The sequence below is a fragment of the Melospiza georgiana genome, chromosome 12 (assembly GCF_028018845.1).
Source record: "Melospiza georgiana isolate bMelGeo1 chromosome 12, bMelGeo1.pri, whole genome shotgun sequence".
Classification (NCBI taxonomy): Eukaryota; Metazoa; Chordata; class Aves; order Passeriformes; family Passerellidae; genus Melospiza; species Melospiza georgiana.
Genome location: NC_080441.1, coordinates 16308617 through 16333135, shown reverse-complemented (window position 1 = coordinate 16333135; position 24519 = coordinate 16308617). Strand labels below are relative to the sequence as shown.

Below are 24519 nucleotides of genomic sequence, written 5' to 3'. Positions count from 1 at the left end.
CTGGGTCTAGATACAACACTGCAACTGCCCTCTCTCCGAGCAGGGGGCCCAGGCGAGCTCTTAACCCTTTCATCTGTGATGGATTTGGGGTGGAGGAGAAACCTCTGAGGGGGGAGAAGGACAGGAACCACTTAAAAAATTACCACCGCAGCCTTGCCCTTGCGTGGATTGCTTTCGCATCCTCCCAGCTGGGCAGCTTCAGCAGGGCAGCTGGGAACACAAAGCCTGTCCCACCCTAATCCTGCTGCTGTGCTGGGCTAACTGGGCATTGGGGTGCTGGGGGAAGCAAAAAGGGGAGCTCAACCTTGGCAGGAAAGGCCAAGGTGGGAGGCGCAGAGTCCACGGTGGCCGGCGCAGGGAGCAAGGAGTGGGATGAGTCATCCCCCAGTGCTGCACACAGCATCCACTCCCTGGATTATGCTGCACCCCTGGGAAATCGTGGTCACAAACGCGCTTCCCCGTTTTCCCTAAAGTGTGAGATGCAAAAAAAATGTATTAAATGAAAATTTTCCACCCCATTTGTGGAGCCCCCGTGGGCTAAAAAACCTTTGCATAGTGTCCATCCCAAAATCGCAGCCTGGCTGGCTGGCTTGGCTGCAGGAAGGACATGCAGGCTGCTCTGCTCACACAGGGACCCTCTCGCCAGGATTTGCTGATCACCTGCAGTGCTGGTTGGAAATGCAGAGCGTGACACAGTGAGATATGGCTGCCACACTCCATGCACCAAACCCTGCTCACGCTGGCAGCTGGCATAAATCCACAGACACGCCAATGATTTCTGCAAGATCACACCAATTTGTATCAGCAGAGATTTACATCAGGGCAGAATTTAGCCCTGTTGATTCAAAAGGAAGGGACAGGTAGGACAGAAAGGAGAAAAACAAGATTAAGAGGACATTTGTCCTCAAAAAGCCAGATAATTTCTTTCTTTGCAATTAAAGGGCAGCTGTACCCACACTGTGTGGCTCAGCATCCTCCAGAGATACCCCAGTTAGATGCAGATCCCAAACTCCAGGTGATCTGCCCATGTAAAGCTGCTTGGGCAGGTAAAATGGGAACCATGTCAGGCTTTGCTGTGGTTTTTGAGCAGAGGTGGTACAGCCATCCCCAGCTGTGCCAGGCTGTAGCCACCTGCTTGTCCAGAGAATTCCACCTGCAGTGACTGCCCAGCCTGGGGACACCAGCACTGCAGAACCAGCAGGTGTGGGGGCCTAGGTGGAACAAGATTCAAGAGACAGCTGGTCTGGGGCACCAGATCCAGCTCAGGTCCTGCCTCTGGGCTTCCTAAACCCTGATAAACCAACCCAGCTTGGGGTAAAGCAAGATGTGTATCCCAGAGAGGATGGAGATGTTTGATTCTTTAGACTTCAGATCTTATGAAGCATCCTGGACACCAACTTCCCTTTGATAGACCCTGCTTGAAGAGTTAATTTTCACCTGCTCCTAGAGGGGCCAAGGAGAGCTTTCTCCAGCTGCTTTGGTGGCTGTGTGGGACAGGTGGGACTCATGGAGGGATAAGAGGCTTCACACACCTCTTGCAGTCAAAGGGGAGCATGAGCAAATCTCAGCCACCCCAGTGACATTTTGAGGTCACAGCATGTGCCTCCTCTGGTGCAGAAGGCCACAGGACCAACCTTTGCCTCATTCTTTCATGGGTATAAATGTACTACCTTGATAGACTCTGAGCTGTTGTGTGAAGAGATGGGTTTGCTTGGCACGTGGGAGACTGCATGGGGAGGACAGGATAGGGGATGGATGAGGGGGGTGACCCTCAGGAACTCCTGTCTCAACAGGCTTAAAAGAAAATCAGGGTGGAAGGAAAGTAAGAGGTGGAAAAATGAGGAGAGATGATGGCATGAGCACAGCTAGGGAAGGCAGGAGTGGAGATGACAAAGAGGAGAGCAGAGAGCACAGAGCACAGGACAGAGGAGAGGGTAAGGGAAGGGAGGAGGAGGATCAGGGGACACATGGGGTAAAGCAGCGTGGAGAGGAAGAGCTGGAGGAGAATGAAAGGTTAAAAGAGGGAAAGCAGAGGGGAGGATACTCACTCAGTGAGCAGGGAGATGAAGAGACAGGGAACAAACCATCATCCTGTAAACAGCTCTAGACAGAGCACACTGCCTCCAGAAGACGTGAGCACAGTGAAAGGGAGCAGGGAGCGCGGGGACCAGAGGGAACGCCAGGGAAGGATGCCACCTTCCCCGTGGCGCTAGCATGAGGCGCTGGCGCCCGGCCAGCCCGCATCTTCTCCCTCCCCCTCCTCCTCTCCTGCTTCTCTACCCACCTCCCTCCCCTTTTAAATTCAGAAATTTGTGTGGTGTGAAATTTCATCTGCTTTGACGGCGATTCATGGAGACACTGCCCGTGGAGGGAGCGGCTCTCCCGCGCCGCGCGCTCAGCGAAGCGTCCAGCGCCTTCCACAATGAGCCTGGCCACCACCATAGCACCCTGCAGCTCCCCCGGCCTCCCCCAGCCCCTGCCCACCCCACAGGCCTTGGGGCCAGACCCTCACAACATTTACAGCTCCTTCCTCACAAAAAAAAGACATCCATGCCCTTGGTTCTAATTGTGTCTCCTGAGGTCTGTAGGCGGTTGTGCCATCCAAGTAGCCAAAGCCTGAGTGCCCTGCTACTCCAGTGCACAGCTGGCAGGCAAACACGGGTCATCTGGGGGGACACTGCTGTGGAGAAAGCACCGTGCAGCTCACAGAAAAATAAAAAGAGAAAAAGGAGAAAAGGGACATGGATGAGATGTTGGGCAGCTCGGGCAGGCTGATGGAGATGCGCTTCTCTGCCTGTATTGTGAGTGGATCAAGCAGGATACCTCACCCTGGAGGGCACCCTTGCTCCCAGGAGAGGTAGAGACCACCTCTAGAAAAACATCCATAGAGCTCTAAGTCACACAGGGCTAGGTCTGAATGTCTGATTGTTACAATGAGAAAAGCTCTGCCCTCTTGAAGCTGGGATGGCCAAAGCAGATGCTGGCATGGGGAGGGTGGTGCAGCCTCACCTGCTGCTCTGCACCGAGCCTGGCAGCAGCAGAGCATGGCCCCAGCACAGCTGCAGCTCAAAAGGGAGCACTCAGGTTGCTGCAAACCATCAGTTCTCCACAAATATTTCAGTTCTCTGACATGAACACCACCAGCCATTTCATTCCCCCTCTGATCCTCCTCATCACTGTTTACTTATTAATGGCTTCTTCTGTCTTATTTAGAATGATTATATAAGTGCACGGGCATAGAGCAGCGTAGAAGCTGCCATTAAACCCTGATCAGTCCAGGGTCTCCTTTCCATCTCCTCCTTACCCTGGTGCTGGGCACCTTCAGGAGAGCTGCACATTCAGCTCCTGCCCCAGCCACATCTCCCTCTGCTGCAGGCTCTGAGAGCCCTTGGCTACCCATTAATCCCAGCATCATCTCCAGCATGTTGGGACAACTGAGCTCACCAGCCACAAGTGTGAGGGGTAAAGGATTACTTCCCAAAAATGTGGCCTGATTGCAGAAGCAGCCAGCCCAGGCTTTCTAAGGAGGATTGAGTGGAAGACAGAAGACCATTACCTTTGAGGCATTGCTAAAGTGAGTGGGGGGCTTTTCCCTTAAAGCTCATCGTCACAAAATAAACTTCTGCATCGTGACTGTGTCTATCCCAGCAAATTAAAAATGCCTGGCATTGGTTTCTGAGGGCAGTGTCAACTGGCATGGAACAGTCTTGGTCTACTCTTCAATTTCTACCCCACAGAAAAGGGTCTGGCTGCAGAAAGCCTGTTGGGAATGGTCACCAGCCTGCTGGGCTCTGACTGGAGATGCCCATGGGACTGTTTTGGAGACAGAGCAAAGCCAGGAAACAAACTGACTGTGGAGGACACTGATGTTCAGTGTCCAGGAATACTCCCTGACACCTTTGGCTTGGAAAGGACACTGACTAAAACTCAGTATGGCTGAGAACAGGAAGGGAACAACACAAATGCCCCCACCACTGCCTTTCTAATTCCAGGAGAGACACAGCCAGCAAACACCTCACCCTATTTCCCTGCTATAGATGAAGTGCCATGATGCAGGGACTAACACAAACACCCTCACAGCCAAAGACAAACATTTAAGTTTCTGGTTACAACTTTCTGGATTCCAGATCTCCTGAGAAGCTAAAGATGCTCCCATCCCCTGGGGATGCAGGCTCCCAAAGCTCCCAGCAGTTTGCAGCAATGAGGAGAAGGGATGGAAGCTCAGATTCTGCAGGACTTATTCAGGCTCGCCCCATGGGGCAAGTTAGACTCCTACGGGAATTCTGGTGACTAAGAGTAGAAAGAGAGGCAAAATTACTGTTTTGCTAAACATGGGAATAAAACCAAAACCGAGTTCTTATTCTGTACATTCTCAAAGTCAGTCATAAAAAACATGCTGGCAAATGTCACCTTCTGCCTGGCAGTAAGCACAAACTTCCAAGGGCCTGGAGGGATTTATAAACCCGTGGTGAATTTTGCCATTCTTTTAACACAGCCTGATCTTTGCAAACTCCTGGAGGTCATGATTGAACCAAGAGCAAGGCAAGGATATGGAATATTTTCCCCTCGTGTCCGTTTGCCTAAAACTGACTCCACAAGCCTTGGCACAGTCCTGCTAAGGTCACTCTGTTTCCAAAAGCATCTGTGCTTGCATAGGCATCCTTTGATAAATAACAGTGTGCACTGCACTCAGATGGGAGAGGAAAAGGAAGCTTTTCTAAACCATGCTTAGGGTACCACTCCTCTTAACCAACCATTATTCCACCCTGGCAGAGTACAAAACTGCAAGGTTTTGTTTTTCTGCCCCTTTATTCCATCCCAAATGCTCCATGCATTTGGCCAGCTTCCAGCTGAACTGGGAGACAAGAGACTGGTGGAACACCTTTAAAAATGTTCTTTTCCTACACTTGAGTTTCAGATATCAGTGACTTGCACTTAACAGAGGTATCTCCCTTCAAGAGCATCAGGCTGGCACAAGTTGCATTAATAAAACAGCAAAACAAACCTATGGGAGGTGGCAAAGAACAGGCAAAGCCCAGGAACAGGCTTAAGAGTGGTGGCTGGGCAGGACATGCAGGAAGATGAAGAGGTGCTGCCTCAGGAGACAGTGGATACTGCCTGACCTCTGTTTCTGCTAATAAACAACTCAGACTCATAGGAGATGCAGCACAGGCAGCAATTCCAGCCAGGAGGGTGCTAGCCTTTGTTCTTGCAAAGATGCAAGGATGTCAAGGATGGAGGAGCAGCTTTGGCTTTGCTGCTTTGTCCTGGTTTAGTAAGCTCCAATTTCTTCCACATCTTCTAAGATTATTGAGAAATTTCATATTATTAAGCTTTCTTTAAGTGTTTCCTGTTAAATCCATCGTCCCAACCCTAGGAGACAGAAATGCAGGAGAGGCTCTATCCTTAACCTCAGCTGGGGAGCTGAGCTCTTAATTAAACACTCTCACCTACCTAATGAATTTTTCTTCAACCTCCACATCTTTGTGCTAAGGACCTGGCCCAAGGCAAGGCTTGGGGGTGGGAGCAGAACAAGGCTTCAGGACTAGCTCCAAGGGGATGGAGGATGGATGGATGGATGGATGGATGGATGGATGGATGGATGGATGGATGGATGGATGGATGGATGGATGTGAGTCCAACTTTTTGCACCCTAGCTGCCACAGGGGAGATTTCTGCTGCCTTTGCCTAACCTGCAGAGGGAGCAGGCAGAGCTCCCAGAGGCAGGGTAGAGCCTGAATCATCTCTCACATTTCCAGAGAAAACTCTCTCAGGGAGGGAAAGGGAAGCAAAAATAGTAGATTTCTTCCCTGCTGGCCTGTGAGATGGGAGAAGAAAATTGCTCAGTGGTCTCAGCACAGAAAAAAACTCCTCTGTGTTAAAAACTCCTGTCTTAACCCATCAGGCCAGATTCTTGTGGAAAATCAACAAATACCCATGGAGAAAACAAGGACATGGCTGCAGACAGCATCTCCAAGTGAGACAGGAGCAGAAGAAACCTTTCTACTGGTTGGAGAGCTAAATAACCCCAGGCTGGGACCTGGGGAATGCAGCACTGCCAGGGCTGGATCCTGATCAAGGGGCAGGTTGGGGATGGGGGCTCTGGAGAAGCCCCCAGGAGGAGCCCCAGCCATGGGGAGCAGGCAGGGCAGGCTCTGGGGTGGCACAGGAGGCTGTGACAATATGACAGTGTCCCCAGGGCTGAATGGGCCAGCACGTGGGATGTTTGACATCATCCTGTGCTGTTCCACAATGCCAGGTGAGCCAGAGGGATGTCCTGGCTGCTGCCTAGCATCCCTTGGGCCATGGGCCATCAGGTGGGATGTCTGACATCACCCTGTGCTGCTCCACAGTGCCAGATGAGCCAGAGGGATGTCCTGGCTGCTGCTTTGCCCACCAAGGGTCAGCAGTGAGAGGGGTGGTGGCCCCAGGAGCAGCTGAATGGTGAAAAGTCACCACAGAGAGCAGAAATGAGGCACTGCCAAAGCAGATACACCCAGCATCTCTCAGTTTAAGATATTTTGAGTTGTTTGAAGCATGGCAATTCTATCTCTCTTGCTTTAAGGGATTTTTTACACCGATGAGAGGGTTCTGCCTCCCCAGGAGAGCATTCCTTGGGCTCGGAGCCCCACGGTGCTGCCTTGGCACCTCGGCATGCTCCTGAGCTGACTCATCCCTCAAGCACACCTCGTTACATCACCAGGGCCAGGAATAAAAACCCCCACCTCACACATGCACACGTTCCCCAGCACCACCCCCAGCTTCGCAGGAGGAGATCCCTCCTTCCCTCCACACAGGATTTAGCCTCCACCACCACCCAATTCCTCTGCACTTCTCCAGTTGCTCAGTTTACACTGCCTGGGCTCCTCGCCAGCCAGGCACGGTCCACGCTGCTCCCTGCCTGCTTCCCAACACCCCAGATTCCAGGGAGGAATGCCTGCTTCCCAACACCCCAGATTCAGGGAGGAATTCCTGCTTCCCAACACCCCAGATTCCAGGGAGGAATGCCTGCTTCCCAGCACCCCAGATTCCAGGGAGGAATGCCTGCTTCCCAACACCCCAGATTCAGGGAGGAATTCCTGCTTCCCAACACCCCAGATCCCAGGGAGGAATGCCTGCTTCCCAGCACCCCAGATTCAGGGAGGAATTCCTGCTTCCCAACACCCCAGATTCCAGGGAGGAATTCCTGCTTCCCAACACCCCAGATTCCAGGGAGGAATGCCTGCTTCCCAGCACCCCAGATTCCAGGGAGGAATGCCTGCTTCCCAACACCCCAGATTCAGGGAGGAATTCCTGCTTCCCAACACCCCAGATTCAGGGAGGAATGCCTGCTTCCCAGCACCCCAGATTCAGGGAGGAATTCCTGCTTCCCAACACCCCAGATTCAGGGAGGAATGCCTGCTTCCCAGCACCCCAGATTCAGGGAGGAATTCCTGCTTCCCAGCACCCCAGATTCCAGGGAGGAATGCCTGCTTCCCAACACCCCAGATTCCCCACCAGCCCATGGAGGCAGCCTGGCCTCCTCACATCACCTGCTTAGCCAAAAATCCTCTAATTAGAACGACACCAAACGGCTCCAAGATTTCCCTGAAGGGTGTTTTAAAGCTGGTTTCAAATATGATTCCCCAATTACCACACTAGAATTTCAGCATTGTTACAGTGGCTGCTATTTTTAGGTCTCTGAAAACAGATAGCAAAATGCTGGTGACATCAGCACTTGACAAGTGCCGACTTGTTTCACTACCAAATGGATGCTGCATGGTCTGGGCAAGGAAATAAAAATCCCAGACCAATGCAGAGCTGGAATGTGTGATAATGTAAAGCTTATTGAATATTGGGGCAGGGCTCCAGACAATGTCTGGAGGTCCAGAGGAAGCCTTGGTAATTCTGTTACTCAAACATCAATGGTGGTTGTAAAGCAGCTTGTAAGAGTGAGGGAAATATTGACCTAAGTGAAACATCAACATGCACTGACATGGTTTTCTTAAATGAAAAAAATTCTCCCTGATTTTTTATTTAAAACTTGATGGAACTGATGCAATTTCTGACCAAAAAAAATTAATGTATTTTTCTATTAGGTGGAAAAACATATGAAATTCAGCCAGTGCTGTTCAGATTTTCCTCACTGTTTTATCCACCTCTCTCCACCACTCAGCAGCTTTGTCTTTGTGGGTAGCACCTTCAAGCCTCCCTTTCTTTTGTAGGATTTTCACATCATTTTAGCACTCCCCAGTTTCACACCGTGGGTGAACACCCTCCTGTGCTCCACAGGCACTTCTCACTCCAGCAAGGTGCTCAGGGGCCAGGTGAGTGCCAGGTCACACCTCCTGCATCCTCCTGCATCCTCCCATCCCAGTGCCAGGTCACACCTCCTGCATCCTCCCATCCCACCGTGCCTGCAGAGCTGGGGCTGCCCTCTGGGCTGGCTCAGGGCTCTCTTTGGCTTTCTGGGGTTTGTGCCATCTGGTAACTGCTTGGGGAAGGGGGTAGGAAACACCCGTCCTGCATCCCAGCATCACTGCTGCTGTTTATTCATTCCTTTTGTTGGAGACCTGGCAACCAGCTATTAATGTGAGCCTGGTGGGAATTAATTTTGGAGTAAGCTTTTGTATGGAATGCTTCCCTGAGATGGAGCTGGATTGCAATTCCTTCAACCTTTAATTTGCTAATTCCACCAAAACCAAGAAGAATATGCTTTTCTGACACCCAGCTCTCACAATGGGTTACAGGGCTTCATTTACTCGTGCAAACAAGTTATCTGGAGCCTGCTCTTGTTCTCACAGTGGTCAGGAGCTCCTCATGACTTGGGTGTGCCTTCACTGGGACCCTGGGGTCTGGTCCAGGGATTGAGCCTGGTCCTGCTGGTCCCTGGAACACTTGCTGAAGGCAGGGGCCTGCCAGGATGTCATCCTTCCCTGCTCTCTGACATCAGAGCCTGCTGGAAAAAAATGACTGTTGTGCCACAAATAGCATGATTGAGTCACTTTGCTACAGGATCAGCTCAGAGGAGGGGGAAGCGGCTGGCGGGGAGGGAGAGGAGCAGGAGATGTGGGATCTGCTCAGGGGCAAACTGGCAAACAAAGGAAAAGAGGCAGGTATTGCCTCTCCTGGCCCTCTGCCATCAGGGTGACTCCATTTCATCAATTCCTCCACAAAATGCAGGACAAGAGCAGGATTCAGAGCACTGGGTGCACCTGCCCCTCTCTGCCTGTTGGCAGGGCAAGCCTGGCTGCACATTTACAGAGAGAAGGGGAGCTCAGGTGAATATTCAGGGACTGTTTTCTTGCTTGCTTACACCTGCTGTGTATTTTTGAGTAGGATCATTGTTATTTACACCTGGAAAAAACTGGACCTAGTACTCCTGTTTTCAGCAAAATTGCAGGTCCAGGAGTCAGCATAGAAAGCAGCCCTAAAGAAATCCTTTTCCTACCACTGTGAGCAAAGCTAGAGGAACTTCAAGCATTCAGGGCACCTGGCTTGTACCCCCAGTGCTTCCAGCAAGCCACCCTGACCCGAGGTACAGCTGGGGAGCAGGAGCTGCCCTTGCTCAGAGCTTCACTTCTGCAATTGTCATTTTCTCCAGGGGCAAGGGAGCAGCTTCCAGGAAAACCAGCCAAAAGTTAAACCAACACAGGCAGCTCTTACTGAGGCCTGGAAATAGCAGACAAACATCTGTAATTTTCTTTCATTTGGCCTGGGTGCAATTTTCCTCTTCTCTCCCATTTGCACAGGTCATTCCAGGGGGAAGGGAAGGGAAGGGAAGGGAAGGGAAGGGAAGGGAAGGGAAGGGAAGGGAAGGGAAGGGAAGGGAAGGGAAGGGAAGGGAAGGGAAGGGAAGGGAAGGGAAGGGAAGGGAAGGGAAGGGAAGGGAAGGGAAGGGAAGGGAAGGGAAGGGACAGTGCATGAGGAGCTGGCACTGTGGCCCAGCTCGAGTGCAAACCCTCCAAGTACTTGCACTGCCTGGGTTCACACTGCTCATTCTTCAAGCTAAATAGCAGCTGATAAAAATACAGCAGCACTTGTACTTGTGCTGTGCAGGTGTGTGCAGAGATTGCCCACCAGCCTGGGGGAGGCAGCTCTGTGCTCAGGTGGGCTGATCAGCAGCAAAGAGCAGCCTGATCTCAGCTGCATTCTTTGCCCCCTCCTTCCTGAATTTATACTCCTACCTGCTTCCAAGTCAAAATATCTTCCTGCCTGCCCTTCACTGCTGTTGGGGTACAATGAGGAGATCTGGGGGAGTCAGCTGTGGGACTGCTGCAGTGTCTCTGGTGGGTCAGCAAAGGCAGCTTGTGGCTCTGTGACAGGTTCAGCCAAACAACATCACTGGCAATGGGGAGAGATGATGTACCTGTCCTGGGGAGGGACAGGCACAGCAGGACAGGTCACAGAGCCGGGCTTGTCCCACCTTTTGCTGTCTCTGGGCCTGGAGCAGAAGGCTTCCATTAATAAAAGGCAAAACCAGCCCAGACATGACCCCAGGGAGCCCTAGATGTCCCTCAGCACCAGCAGTGCTGCTGCTCCTTTGGCTTCCCTGGACTCTGCTGCAGGGAAAGCACAGGGCACAACCACCTCTGGCAGGATGATGTTCTGGGCAGCCTGCTGCTTTGCCATGCCCTACCCTCCTCAAAACAGCCCTGCCACTCAGAGAGGTGTAAAATAATCCTAAAGTCACATTTTGCCACAGAACACAACAGAGCACAACAGCTGATACTGTGAATGGAAGGGTGGGTGTACCTCTCTGAAGGGGAAAGGTCTTTTCTCCCCCTTGCCTCCATCTCTGGGACAAAAGCCCAGATGCTATCACAAATATTTGTGGAGGCAGGTCAAAAGAGCCAGCTGTGAATTTTGGTAATTGAAAAGGAAAAAAAAAAAAGGCATGACAAAAATAAAAAACCCTCACCAAATAAACCAAACAACAACAAAAAACCCAAACAAAAAACCCCCAAAACCCTGAGACTAAAGCAAACAAATACAGGGTTGGAAAAACCATTTCCTAGACTTCAGCTACAGCACTCTGCAGCTGCAAATTTGCCCTTTTGCCCTCTGCTTCTCCATTCAACTTTATTACATACCCTGCACCTTCACATACCCAGATAAAAGAGTAAGAGCAACCTTTTCTCCCTGCACTTCACACAAGCACAGCAATTTCAAAGGCCTTGGACTTGCCTATGTTCCAGACACCACAAAACATCTCCTCACTGAGGACCATTCTCCTACCAGATATCAATTTTCAAGCCTCATTCCTCAGAATTGTTCTAATAAACAGATGTTTTCCTTAACCTTACACAAACCCATCTTGAACACAAAAATTGACTGAAGTGGTTTGACTAAAAGGCTACAGACATTTAGTTCTGGATACCACAGTAACAAAGGCTCATCTCCATAGCCCAAACTTGCAGAAAATTATAAGCAACTGAAAATGAGTGTTTCAAATGGAAGTGTTATGCAACATGAATGACAGTGACCTGAAACGCCCAGAGCAGACTATTCCCCTCTCCAACATCCATCTATAGCAGCACAGGAAATGTTGGAGGCCTGAAAGAAACAGCCATTTCCAGCTTGGAGAAAGATCAGAGACACAAAACTGCGTAGCACTAGAGTATCTTTTGGGCCCTTGCCTTGCCAGAATATTTTTAGAGACAAGAGAAGTTCAAATGAGGTGTGGTTTTTGACAGGAGTAAGAGCCTGAATGAGTGATGTGGGACTCAGGCAGCTCTTCAAAATGCAGTTTATTCCATCCAAGAGTTACAGCAGTCCAGGGTTGTGGGTGACAGAGCTGTGCCTACAGCTGTCAGCTCCAGCTGCAGGCAGGCCTGGAGACCCTTTGGTTTTGGTTACATTGCATTATATACTTTTCTTTGCTGAGCATCTCAATACAGAAGAATGAATCTGTACCTTAACTTTTATCTACAGCCTATCATAACTACTATAATTACCATATTCATGTTACTGTTCTCCAACCACTAAAAGTTAGTACATTACAGTTTAAGCTAGAAGATGTTTTTCAGTTTTCGTGCAGTGGAAAATTCTGAGACCATTTTTCTACTTGCAACATGGGCAATCTTGTTTACCTGTGACTTCTACTTGGTAAAAACATCTTGTTTGGGGTGAGTTTATCCTTTGCTCTAAGTCATAAAAACCCCTTCTAACTAACATACCCTTGGTTATCCAGTAAGACTGGCTCAGCAATTATTTTCTTCTATATGGAAACTTGCTTCCATCTCTATTCCTTCTTCAGGTTTGTCCTAGGGTGACGTTATCATGTTTGTATCCCCATTCCTGTGTTCTGTTTATGTTCTGTGCCTTCAAGACTGGCTCTGAAGAATGAAAGTTTTGTTTTGGTTTCTTATCAGCCTGCTCCCCCCATGGCTGGTGGGACACAGAGACAGGGCAGTACATGGATGCTGCTTCTGCTTTTTGCCTGGCTTTTTGCTTTGTTCTTGCTCTTGCTTCTGCTTTGCTCCTACTTTTTGCTTCTGCTCATTAGTTAGTTTAATTAAGCAGTCCAAATTTTCCCTAGACTGTTTTTCCTTTCCCTTTTTTTGGACCTACTCGAACCTGCTTAGGACTGGGACCTGGGAACACCGAGAGTTTGCACCTTGCGGCCTAGCGGGGCCTACTCTGGGCAGCAGCTGCCCCAGCACTGGAGGGACTGAGAACAGAGCAACCACCCCTCAGAGAGACTTTCTGAATTTCTCATCTTTTTCAGAGCAGTGAAAGAGTGGTGTCACCTGGTATTGTTCATTTTGTGTGCTGGGGGGTGCTTTGCCTGTTAAATAAACAGGTTCTTTCCACTTCTCTCTGAGGAATCCTTCCCAAACTGTTTGGGGGGAACAATGTGGGTTTGCTTTCTGGAGGGGCCCCCTTTGGCGGTTTACTCCCAAATTTGCCCTAAACCAGGACAAGGTTCTACATTCAAAAATCTTTCTGCCAAGCACACAGTTTCTTGTCAAACTTCCATCCTTCCCAACAGACAGGAACCATTCCCATTCCAGCAAACCCTGGGACTCACCTGAGGCCGTAGAGGACGGTCCCGTCGGGGTGGAGCCGGATCATGCGGTTCTTCACCGTCACCCCGTGCAGAAAAGACTTCTTGTCGTTCAGGAAGTAGGTGTCAGGTAGCCACAGCTGGTCAGCCACCCTGTTGTCCAGGGTCAGGTTGAGAGGAAGGTCGTTGTAGGCCAGGCGTTTGTCCCGCCAGCTCTGCTGGAAGTACATGGTGATGGTATAATCCTGGCAGAGAAACGGGCACACGTCAGCCTGGGGGCACTGCAGCTCCAGCCCCTCACCAACCACTGCCAACACCTCCCCCAGTTCCTCAGCGCCCAAATGTGTGGGTCCACACCTCCAAAAGTTTTTTTAAAGGGGTTTTTTGGGTTTTTTTGGGGGGGGGTTTTTGTTACGATTATGTTCTGTCCCCTGTTTCCCTTGTCCTTGCCATTTATGTTTCCAATCAAGCAAAACTGCATCCCACTCCTGCTGTCCCAGCCTGCAGCAGTGTCTGCACCAGTCAGGCTACAGGAGCACCAAAGGGTGCTCAAATTTATGGGGAATAAATTTTAGTGGCTACCCAGCAAACACTTCCAGGGTTGTTCCACACTTCCCTCACACAAAGGTCACATAAATAAAATCCACTCATGTCCAGGCACTGCTTGATAGTTGGTAAAAGACAATTTTGGTTTCAGCAGAAGCTGAGGCTGTTCCAAAGGGCACAGGGAGAGCCTCACCTCGAAGCCAAGGTTTGAAGGTTGGGCCAGGCCAACTGTGACCAGCTCTGAGCACTTGCCTCATGATGGGAGCTGAGCTGGGAGTTTGTGGTGGTTCTCAGGAAGGGATGTATGGGGAGGAAATCTGTCATCAGTGGAGCCTGATCCACTGGTAAAGGGGCACTTCCCTGAAAAATTCCCCATAAATTTGGACAGCAGGAGGAAGCTCTTCATGGAAAGGGTTGTTAAACATCAGAATGGAGTGCCTAGGGAGGTGGTGCAGTCCCCATCCCTGGAGGTGTCCAAGGAACAACTGGATGTGGCACTCAGTCACAGGTGGAACTCAATCTTAGAGGTCTTTTCCAGCCTAAATAATTCTGTGATTCCCAACCATCCCCAGCCAGCACAATGCCATACAAACCTCCTGCTCCCCTCCTGTCCAACAGAGAAAAGCTGACACAAAACTGTTGCTAACACAAGAATTTTATAGAAGGGAGTGTGAGCTGTTGGTGGCTGCTGCTCTGCAGAAACCAAACCCATTGCTGGGCACATCCAGAGGCCTTGGATCAGCCTGTTCAGAGGCACAGAAACCAAACCCATTGCTGGGCACATCCAGAGGCCTTGGATCAGCCTGTTCAGAGGCACAGTGTGGTGCCACATAATAGAACAGCTTCTTCTTCTTCCCAGGTAAACAAGCAGTACAGGAAGGAGTCCTGTACACACCAACAACAGGAAACATTCTCAGGAAACATTCTCACAACAGGTCTTAAATAGGCTGGGAGATAAGATTTTTGGGGCAAACCAGATGGCATTAAAAGCTATGGATTGATTGGGAAGTGGGCACAAGTCCTGTTGACAGTGACCTTACAGAAGTCAGAGATTTCCCCCCAAGTCCTTAAATAAAAAGCTATAGGAATGTGCTTCTTGTTGACAGAGTGATAAAACCATCTTTTGTCCCCTTAAAAAGGAAATAAGTCTGTAAATTTCTCTACTCAATCAGGTGAAGAGACATCTCATATGACTTAGGAGACTTCATCTCTAATTTAAGGATAGCTAATTGGACAGAAGCTAAAAAATCTTGCCTAAGCAATTTACTAGAAAAAGAAGAGAACAAATAAACTAATCACTTTTGTGAGGTGTTTTACTAGGGGTAAAGACCTTTTGCACATGGCTCAGTTTTTCTCTGTAAAGAGTTTGTTATTTTGCCTTTTATTAAAACCTTTTTGGTTTTAACACTACCACAGAAGCCATCCTGTTGATTTTAAGCCTTCTAAGGTAGCTGAGCTATCTTGGGTATGAAATAGATCTCCAAGAGCTTATGAGACTTAGCTCAAAGAAACCCATATTAAAAGCATTTTTGCAAATGATCTAGAACAGGTGGGACCACAGACACATTGTCTCTTCTCAAGCAGTCCCTGCAGTGCCACAGGAATCCCCTTGACCACATGAATTTGCAGGATGAGCCTTTCTGCTCTGCAAATCCCAGCTCTGTGTGACAAGCTGGTGAGGATCTTGCTCATGCACCAACATCTGGGCTGAGCACTGAGGCATCTGCCTGCCTGTCTTCTCCCACAGCCTTCATTCAAAGCCAGGTTTGATTAACACCTCTGAAAACAAGCTCAAATAATCCCACATCATGATAATGCCAGATTTTGGGTATCTAACTATGATTCAGAAATCCAGACCCACATGCACACCGAAAGGTCACAGTGTAAATCTGTGGAGCACACCCGATACAGAGCTATATCTGTCACCTTCTGGGCTGTCTTGAGAAGAACAAAGATGCAGTGACAGCTTGCTGGCCAAGGAGCTGTTTTGCTCTGCTTTTTAAAGGACTGTAAACTCCTGCGTCAGAAGGCTCACAGTCCATCTCTCTGAAGCACAAACATTCTCATTTTGGTCAGGACCCTGCAATCTCCAGAATCTCTACCAGGGTGCTTGGGGCTGCACTGCAGTGAGAGCACAGAGGAGCAGAGCATCCGAATTCCTGAATCCTCTGACTCCTGTAGGTAACAGACTCATCCCCTGCCTGTGGGACACTCAGCTACAGAGGCATCCTTTCCATTCCCCCCTTTGAGAACTCCACCCACACATCTTGGCAAGCTCCTTCACTGACCTGCATTTCCCTAATCCTTGACAGAGCCCTGCAACACCTCACCCCTAACCAGGCCACCCTGCTGTCACTGCCTTCAAGCAGCAGCAGGCAAGAGGTGGCACTGATCTCCAGAAGACAAAAAGGGCAAGCTGCTTACAAAGTGAACAATGCACCTTCTAAAACACATCCTCTGTGTTCCCAGGGCTGATGGAACAGGCTCAGAGGGGTGCTGACAGAAAAGCTACACCCCAGCCATCAGCTAGAGGATGTTCTTCAGGTGCAGAGACCTTCCTGGGGAAGAGCAGCCAGCCCAGCCCAGGGCTGAGCTCTGCTCTCCAGCCTCCCTGCGTTCCTTGGCACAACAGATTTCCCTGGGCAGCATTGTGGAGGTGAGAACTTGATAACCATGGCTCATGGCAGGGCCTCAGGTTTCCCTCAGCCTCTCTCTCTGCTGATTCCTGTGTTCCACTTCTTGTTCTGCTGCTCTCATCACATTGCTGAACAGCAGGCAGGATTTCTGGGCAGAAGGAAGAGCAGGGCATGTGCCCACCCCACAGTGGTCAGCCCTCCTAAGAGGGATGAAGAGCACTGACATGGCAGGGACAGAACCAAGGCATGGGGATGAGGGACAGGGCAAGCACAGCTGGGGCTGGAGGCAGCACTGGCAGGGCCCCTCCAGCAGGTGAGAGGGGCAGAATCCAGGAGAGAAGCAGTGAGCTTGCCTTCCCCTTCATATCCCATTTCCTGGCCAGGCAGTTATGGAGTAGCCATGTGCCACCCTAACATCACACCCTGGCCAGGCTCCAGAGCTGCTGGGACCTTAATCACAGCCTTCCTTCAGAGGCACACAAGGGTGACCCTGTTCTGCAGCAGCAGAATGGCCAGATGGAGCCAAGGCATGCAGGGGTTCATAGGTTCAGGAATCAAGTAATGAGCCTGATTTCCCTCCAAGCCTTGCATGACGAGGCCTTTGTTGTGGGGTTTTATCTGTCACTGGGCTAATATGAGGCTTTCCCAAACCTCCCACTAATCCATGACACTCACCAGCCTGCTGATGCCACAGATATGACACCAGCTGGCTTTCCCAGAGTCACCAGCTGGCAGCAGTTGGCCAATTTACCAGGTTTGGTGAAGAACTCTGAATTAAACACACCTGGAGCTCTCACACCCCTCCAGCTCTTCCTTCCACCTCAGACTGAGGCACCTTGGTGGGACAGCACAGCTGGATGTCCCTGCTGCCTGTGCAGGGATAAGGGAGGAGTTTTCCCTCTGCACACACACCCAGCAAGCAGAGCTCTCCACTGGTGCTGCTGGAGGAGCAAACGAGAGGTGCAGGAAAATCTGACTTTTCCCATGTTTCTAAATGATAGAGGTGCAGGAAAATCTGGCTTTTCCCATGTCTCTAAATGATAGAGGTGCAGGAAAATCTGACTTTTCCCATGTCTCTAAATGAGAGAGGTGCAGGAAAATCTGACTTTTCCCTTGTCTCTAAATGACATAGGTGGAGGAAAATCTGACTTTTCCCTTGTCTCTAAATGAGAGAGGTGCAGGAAAATCTGACTTCTCCCTTGCCTCTAAACTGGTAGCCTGGCCCCTCTCCACCCTGCACCAGTGCAGCTCCAGCAGCAACAAAAATGCTTCCAAATGATGGATCCCACTGGTCTTTGTGGAGGACCATAAAATGCTCAGGCAGGGCCAGAGCCTGGCCATGGCCATCGCAGCTGGGGCAAGGATGGCAGAGCTTTGTGGGGAGCTCCCAGCTCACCCTGCCAAGGTGATCTGCACTGAGATAGAAGGCAGGATGTGCCAGGCCACCCTGTGCAAGCTTCTGCTTCATCTGATGCCTGCTGGAGGAGGAGAGGTGAGGCTGGAAGTAGGGAGATACCACTCCTCACCAGAAACTGCACTTTGGAAAGTGTTCACCATGATCCTGGAATTCATTTTTTAAAAAACAAAGGCTGGGACAGGACAAAGGGAGCTTTTGAAGGGTGGATATGACCAGAAGTTGCATGCCTCCCCTTGTTCTCCCTTTTCCCATCCCAAGGAAAAGCAAGCTTTGCAAAGATACCTGCAAACTCTGCCCAGAGCTGAGCTGGCCATGTCAGGCTGCCCTGCCCTGCCTAGCATCCCACTGTGGGAGCTGAAATGCCAGAATCAACAACTCTGGCCAGGGGGAAGGTCTTTCAGGCACTGATTTAAGGCAGGAATTTCCTCCTGCACAATCACACAGACACATCCTCATCTCCCAAAATTTATCATTCTAGTCAACAAGGAAAGAAGAGAAAAACCTTCACTCCACTTCACATGGAGGCCAGCTGAGACACCAAGTGACAAAGCAGTTTATTCCAGGTCTGCAGAAGACCTGGGATGGGGTTCTGGCCCAGACCTTCATTGCTCAAGGCCAAGTGAGCAGTCAGCTCCTCTTAGGGCCACCAGAACTGGACAGCTGGGTGTCCACTTGCCCTTGTGGCAGACAGACACAGGCAATTCAGGACAGACAGCTCCCCAAGGCTTGTTTGCCCATGAAGATGTTGGGAAGAGAGTTGGAGCTCCCTGCCAGCACCCTGGGCAGGAGCAGCCTCTGTCTCTATTTTCTGACCCCTCAGAAGCACCGCCATCCATCTCACCACCTGCTTTTCCAGATACCAGCATGTTGGGGAAGATGAAACAGGAAAGCCTTATAAATATGATTGTCTGGCAAAAGATTTTGAGAATATGGAAACTATAAGCGAGATTGAAATGAAAGCAAGCTTTGAGATCCCTCAGTTACTGAACAACAAAAAAACAATGGTGTAGCCAGCTGAAGGTAATCCCCTTTTGATGGAACAACACCCTCTGCTTGCAGACAGGCCCAAGGGTCAGAGCAGACCCTACAGCTTGGCAGAAGGGGCCCAAAGAGGAGTTTTTAGGGTTTAAAATGTAACACAGTGTAGTAATGCTGTGATTCTTATAGGCTGTATGGAAATAGGATATGTAGTTTGTACTAGATTAGTTAGTGAGAATTAGAATATTCATCACAGAAGATGAATAACGAGAACTTTGCTGTCTTAGCTCTTCCTTTCTATGTCCTTAGCTCTTACCCCTTTTACTCTCTTACCCTTTGACTCTCTCACCCTCTCATCCTCTCTCCCCCTCTCTTCTCTCTTTGCTGCTCTGAGCTGTGTTTGGCAGCTCCCAGCAGGGCCCTGCACCCAGGTCCTCTGCAATAAACCCCAAATCCCAGCAGGGCCCTGCACCCAGGCCCTTGGCAATAAACCACAAGTTCCAGACCTGGCTGCAGAGATCTCTGTCTCTGTGCATCCCCACCGTGCTACCCCCATCAATCCTACAGTCCCTGAGGGGTCCCTGCACATGCCTGGCTCTGCTGAGCAGCTCTGTGCCAGCTGCCAGTGCCAGCCCCTGATGCCCCCACTCCCAAGGGTCCCAAAGCCTTTCCAAAGGGTTTTTTCTCTCCCTTCCTGCTCTGTGAGGCACACAAGGCAGACGTGAGAGCTGGCAGACACTCATGGTGCAGAGGTGCTCTCCTGTGAGCAGAGCTCACCTTGAGTGACACAAAAATACTGCAGAAGGAAGAGGAGATTACCTGGGGCCCCTCATGTTGGGATGTCCTACCAGCTGCTGAGGACAGGAATGCTAAAATCCATCTCCAGATGAGAGGATATTGATAATTACAGCCTGTCCTGAAGCTCAGCTGAGCCCCCAAACCAAAGATGGTGCACATTGTGAGAGGCTGGAGTGCCGACACGGCAGGGGCATGAATGGAGGAAGGTGTTTCCTGCAGAACCCCAGAGGCAACAAACTCAGCCAAGCATGCACAGGGATTCCCCAGACTCTCAGAGGACAGGGCAGAGAAGTCTGAGGGAACAGCAGCTGAGTCACAGCAAGAAGGGAAATAAGCTGGCACTTCATTGGTATGAATTCAAGAATAAATTTCCACTGGCTCATTTTCCAAACACCTTTATTAACATCTATCCTATAAGCTGCTTCTCCCCCTCCACCTCACAGAGCCCCTTTTGGGAGTGAAATGCTCTTTGGGAAGCAAACCTGGCCTGGCCCTGGACCCCTCCCTGTGGTGCTGGCTCTGTGCAGCCCAGGAGCAGAAATGAACCCACTGTCACACAACATCAAAGCTGCCTCCTGGAGAAGTGTCCCAGGCTAAGATGCCAGATCTGAGCACAGGAACAAACATGTTTGTGCAGAGGAAGGCACAGTTTGGGGGGAACAAGGCAGTGAGATGATTGTGAACTGGGGGAAGGGACTAAAGCAGGAGAGGAGCCACTCCTGCCATGGGCAGCACAGGCTGGGTGCTGCTGGAGCAGTAACACCCTGGGAGGCAGCAGGAGGCTGAGGATGGAGGTAGCAGATATCATCTGAAGACACCATAACTCAGTGAGGACCCAGAACAGCTGCTGGTGGGCCAGCCATGGCTGTTAAATGTGTGCAGGGATGTGCCCAAACCACCAAGGCCCTTATGGGAACCTGAAGCTCCTTGTCCACGGATCAAAGAACAGCAAGGGGCGGGCAGGGGCAGTTAAGGGACCCCACAGTGTCCCTTTCTGTCACTGCAGTGACAGGAGGGATACAAAATCGAGGAGCCCCTCTTCTCCTGTGTCAGTTTGCTGGACACAAACATGCTCTGAACACAAGTGCAGTTCTTACAAATGTGTTTGTGCTGGGTTTGGAGACACAGGTGTGTTGTGCCAGACCAAAAGTCTTTATGGACTCATAGCCTGTCTTCAGTAACAGCAAAGAGAATGGCAGGGGGGAATAGAAGTTAAAAAGGGTCTTTGTTGTGATACTTAATTCTGCAGCTAATTGGACTTAGGGATCTCCTCAGTCAGAGCTGGTACCTTCTTAATTGAAGACACTCAGTTTCTCTTACGAGAGCTAATCTTATTTCTCAAATATTCAACCTTTGGCCTCTGCAGTCTTGTGGCTGTGAGTCCTTCACTGTTTGCACATCACTTTAAACAGGTACAAGTCAGGTTTTCTCTTTTCCAACTCTCTGTCGTGCATGTATTAAGCTGGTAAACAACCACAACCTTGTGCTCTCAGGCTCACAGTGTCCCACCTCCTTTTAGACACTTCAAGGTTACTCATCAGAGCACAAATAACCACAAACACTCTCAGAACTAGTTGAGAGGCTCTGATAGAGGCAGGAGAAAGCAAGGCAGGGATAACTGTTGCAGGGGTTAAGCACAGAGCAGAGCTCTGGCAGAGTCTGACATTCAGCAATGGGCTGTTGCACAAGAATAGACTGAAGGCAAGGTAATAGAAATAACTTTCCACAGAGCCTGTGCAATTAGATGTTACAAAAGCATGAAGTCAGGAGCATAAGAATATTTTGGAAGGTCTAAGAATTAATATGGAAAATAAATTCAAGTTGTTATGGAAGGGAACTCACAGGAAAGAACAGCTCAAGGATGCTGAGCCTGCTGCTGCAAGGCTCCATCTTCCAACTGCTTCCATGTTTGAACAGAACTCCCAGCAGCTGCTCCCCAAATCCCCAGCACAGCTCCTGAGGGACACACCTCATGGGCAGGCTGGGTCACATCATTTTCCTTCGTGCTGTGACCTAGAGAACCCTCAGCAGTGAGCTAGTCCAGGGGCACAAGTGGCCAGGCTCATTAGGGCTCCACTAGACCCAGGCACCAGGACCAGAAATTGAAAGAATAATGTGCGTAGAGAGGTCAAATATTTGCTCAGAATACAGCAATTCTGGCAACACAGATATTGTCTTGTGCCTGGTCCATTTTTGTGGATGACAAACGAGTTGGAAACCTTTCAGTGGGGCTTTGGAAGTGAAGGTGACTGTTCCAGGCTGTTACTGGAGGCACTTGTGAGGTACTGGGAACAATAACTTTCTGCAGGGGAGAGTGGGCACTGCTCTTCTGCTGCTGCAGGGCTCTGGGCATGAGGGATAAAGGAGGTTTTGCAACTCACCTCTAGCTCTGGCTGTACCACTTGACTTTCCCCCCCCCCCCCGACTTTGATAAAGAACCTCCTTTTGGAAAAGCAACCAAATAAAAGTCCTTCCCTATATAAGCAAATGACATATGGTCTCCTTGTCCAAGATCACAAAAGAACATTAGGAAAGCCAAGATGCTCCAGAAAGAGGGAGAAAAATGGAACATCTGACTTAGTAAAAACCAAGCTGCCACTGCCAGAGACTAATGAACAGTTTGCTGGCTTCAACTTCTTTGATGATTAAACACCAGCTCCTGTTCCCGTCATTCTTGGGAAAGAAATTAAAGGACAAAGTAGTCCTCAAGTGTGTTTCATTTGAAGGAGGGGATAGGAGAAAGAAGGGGAATTGTTTTGAAGGGGAGAAGACAGGATCTGCCTGCAGTCAGCTGCAAGGAATTGGAACGGTGTAAAATGTACAGGAATGTACAGGAATATATGGGAATATACAGGAATCTGCAGGAATGTACAGGAATGTACAGGAATGTACAGGAATGTACAGGAATATATAGAAATGAATGTACAGGAACATACAGGAATGTATAGGAATATATAGGAGTCTAAAGGAATATATAGGAATATACAGGAAGGTACAGGAATGTACAGGAATATACAGGAATGTACAGGAAAATATAGGAATATATAGGAATATACAGGAATGTATAGGAATATACAGGAACGTACAGACAATATATAGGAATGTACAGGAATGTGCAGGAATGTATAGACATACAGGAATGTAGAGAAATGTACAGGAATATGCAGAAATATACAGGAATGTAGAGGAATGCACTGGAATACACAGGAATGTCCAGGAAAATACAGGAATATAAGGAATGTACAAGAATTTACAGGAATGTACAGGAAGGAATGAGCAGAATGGCCACAGCCCTTCCTCAGCCAGCTCATCACAGAGGGGATTGTCCATCTCCAGGCAGATAAATGAAGGACCCTAGACCTCAATGAGCAGCAGTTAACCTGCCATCAGTAAATACCTGCCAGCAGCCTCTCCAGCCTGAGACAGCACCGAGCCTGCTCAGACTCTCACCTTTGCTTGAGGCAGGAGGCAGCAGCTCTTGTACTTACTGTACTTTTCATGGGGGGAGCATCCTGCCAAAATGCTGCTTTTAATTTCTGGTTTGGTACAAGTGCCAGTGCCCAGCTTACAAGCCTGAAGTTCTGCATGACAGTTGTTGTACATAAAGTGACAAATATTTCAGATACTGCCCTTCTCCCTACACTTCAGCCTAGCAGGCAGGCAAGACACAATGTTTTCCCACCTTCCTTCTTTTTGAATAGATGTCAGCACTGACTTGGGAATCAAGGAATGCAAGGAGGGGCTGGCTTCTAGGATATACTCTATGCCCTTCTGTGCTGCAGGTCTCTGTGCTCTTGAACTCATTTTCTTCAAGACCTGAGAAGTACTTTGCATGGATATGTTCCCCTTACTAATCTGATCTACTTTTGTAGTAATTTGCATGTGTTTAATTGCTGAATGCATGACCAGAAACTGGGACAGGTGTCTGCAATATCCTCACCATCCCAGGGTGTGCAGGGACAGCGTGGCTTTGTTCCCTATTTCTCTCCAGCCTGGCCCTGTCCCTGCAGCACCTGGGATGGTGCTGGCCCTGCAGGTGTCAGCTAGAGGACAGAGCTGGGTCCTGGCCCAAGGGGATCTGCTGTGACAAGGCCTTCAGAGTCCTGAGGCTGTACCTCAGAGCCCTGTCTGAGCAGGAGGCAGCACCTGCTGGGAGCAGAGACCAAGGGGAAAGAGGCAGAACTGATGGGCACAGGGATGAGCATCACCTGCTCTGTGAGCCCAGGCAGAACAGCAGCCTTGCTCACAGTTACAGGCAGCAATCCCAAACTCACCACCTGCAGCACATCATCCTCAGGCTCTGGAAACAACACCAGGCACTTTCTACCCTGAGCTGTGAAATCTGGGAGCTGGTGCACACCATTCCTGAGGGCTGCTCTCCTCCCTCTGCAGCCAGGCCAACCCAGAGCCCTTCCTGCCCTCAATTGTCCTGTTTCTGCACCAGCAGCTGGATTGCTCTCAAACCCCACCACAGCCTGAGAAATTGCCTTTTCCAGAGAGCAGCCACTTAATGGGGACACATTTTTGTTTCCTGCAGCTTGCCATGGCAAAGCAGCACAGAAGGGCACACTTTGGCCAGACACCCACCTAAGGGCAGAGAAGCAAGGCCATACATAAATCTTGGGAAAGACACTATGTGAATTTGGCCATTTTGGGGGCAGAAAGGGATGCTGTAACACAATATTCTAATCCTAGATGGGCTGAGAACTGCTAGGGAACTCACATTTATGTTTTGCTAGAGCATCACATGTCTCCAAATGGCTGCTCCAAGCCTTCCCAAGTCCCTTCTCTCCCTTACTATATTTACTTAAGACAAAATCTTACCTAAGCCCCTTTTGTTAACTCCCTTAACCTCTCCCCAGGCATGCACACGGCCACCTATGCCCACATAGTGTGGGACACATGAACATTAATGTCCTGTTTCTGTGGAGTTCCAGAGAAGAATTATGACCAGGCATTGCACAGTTGGGAAAGGGAATCCAAGAACTTGCTTTTATTACAAGATGCTTTTTGCTGTGAAGAGCTTGGTGATTTAAAACAGTTTCTATCGATCCACCACAAAAAGCCCTGGTGTTTTTCAAGGCTATCTTCACCTTCCTCTGCTGACCTGCACTAACCCAGCCCTCTACCCCACTGCCTTCCACAGTGAGGTGCCT

General features: G+C 49.8%; 1 protein-coding gene across 2 annotated transcripts in view; it reads right to left on the bottom strand.

The window, feature by feature from the left end:
• The window catches only part of LOC131088382 (gamma-aminobutyric acid receptor subunit beta-4), an 81214-nt gene that overhangs the window by 15010 nt on the left and 41685 nt on the right, over window positions 1-24519 (bottom strand). For both annotated transcript variants that reach the window (XM_058032396.1, XM_058032395.1), the window contains exon 4: window positions 13013-13233. In XM_058032396.1, the coding sequence (XP_057888379.1) occupies window positions 13013-13233 (221 nt within the window). The remainder of the gene's footprint in view (window positions 1-13012; window positions 13234-24519) is intronic.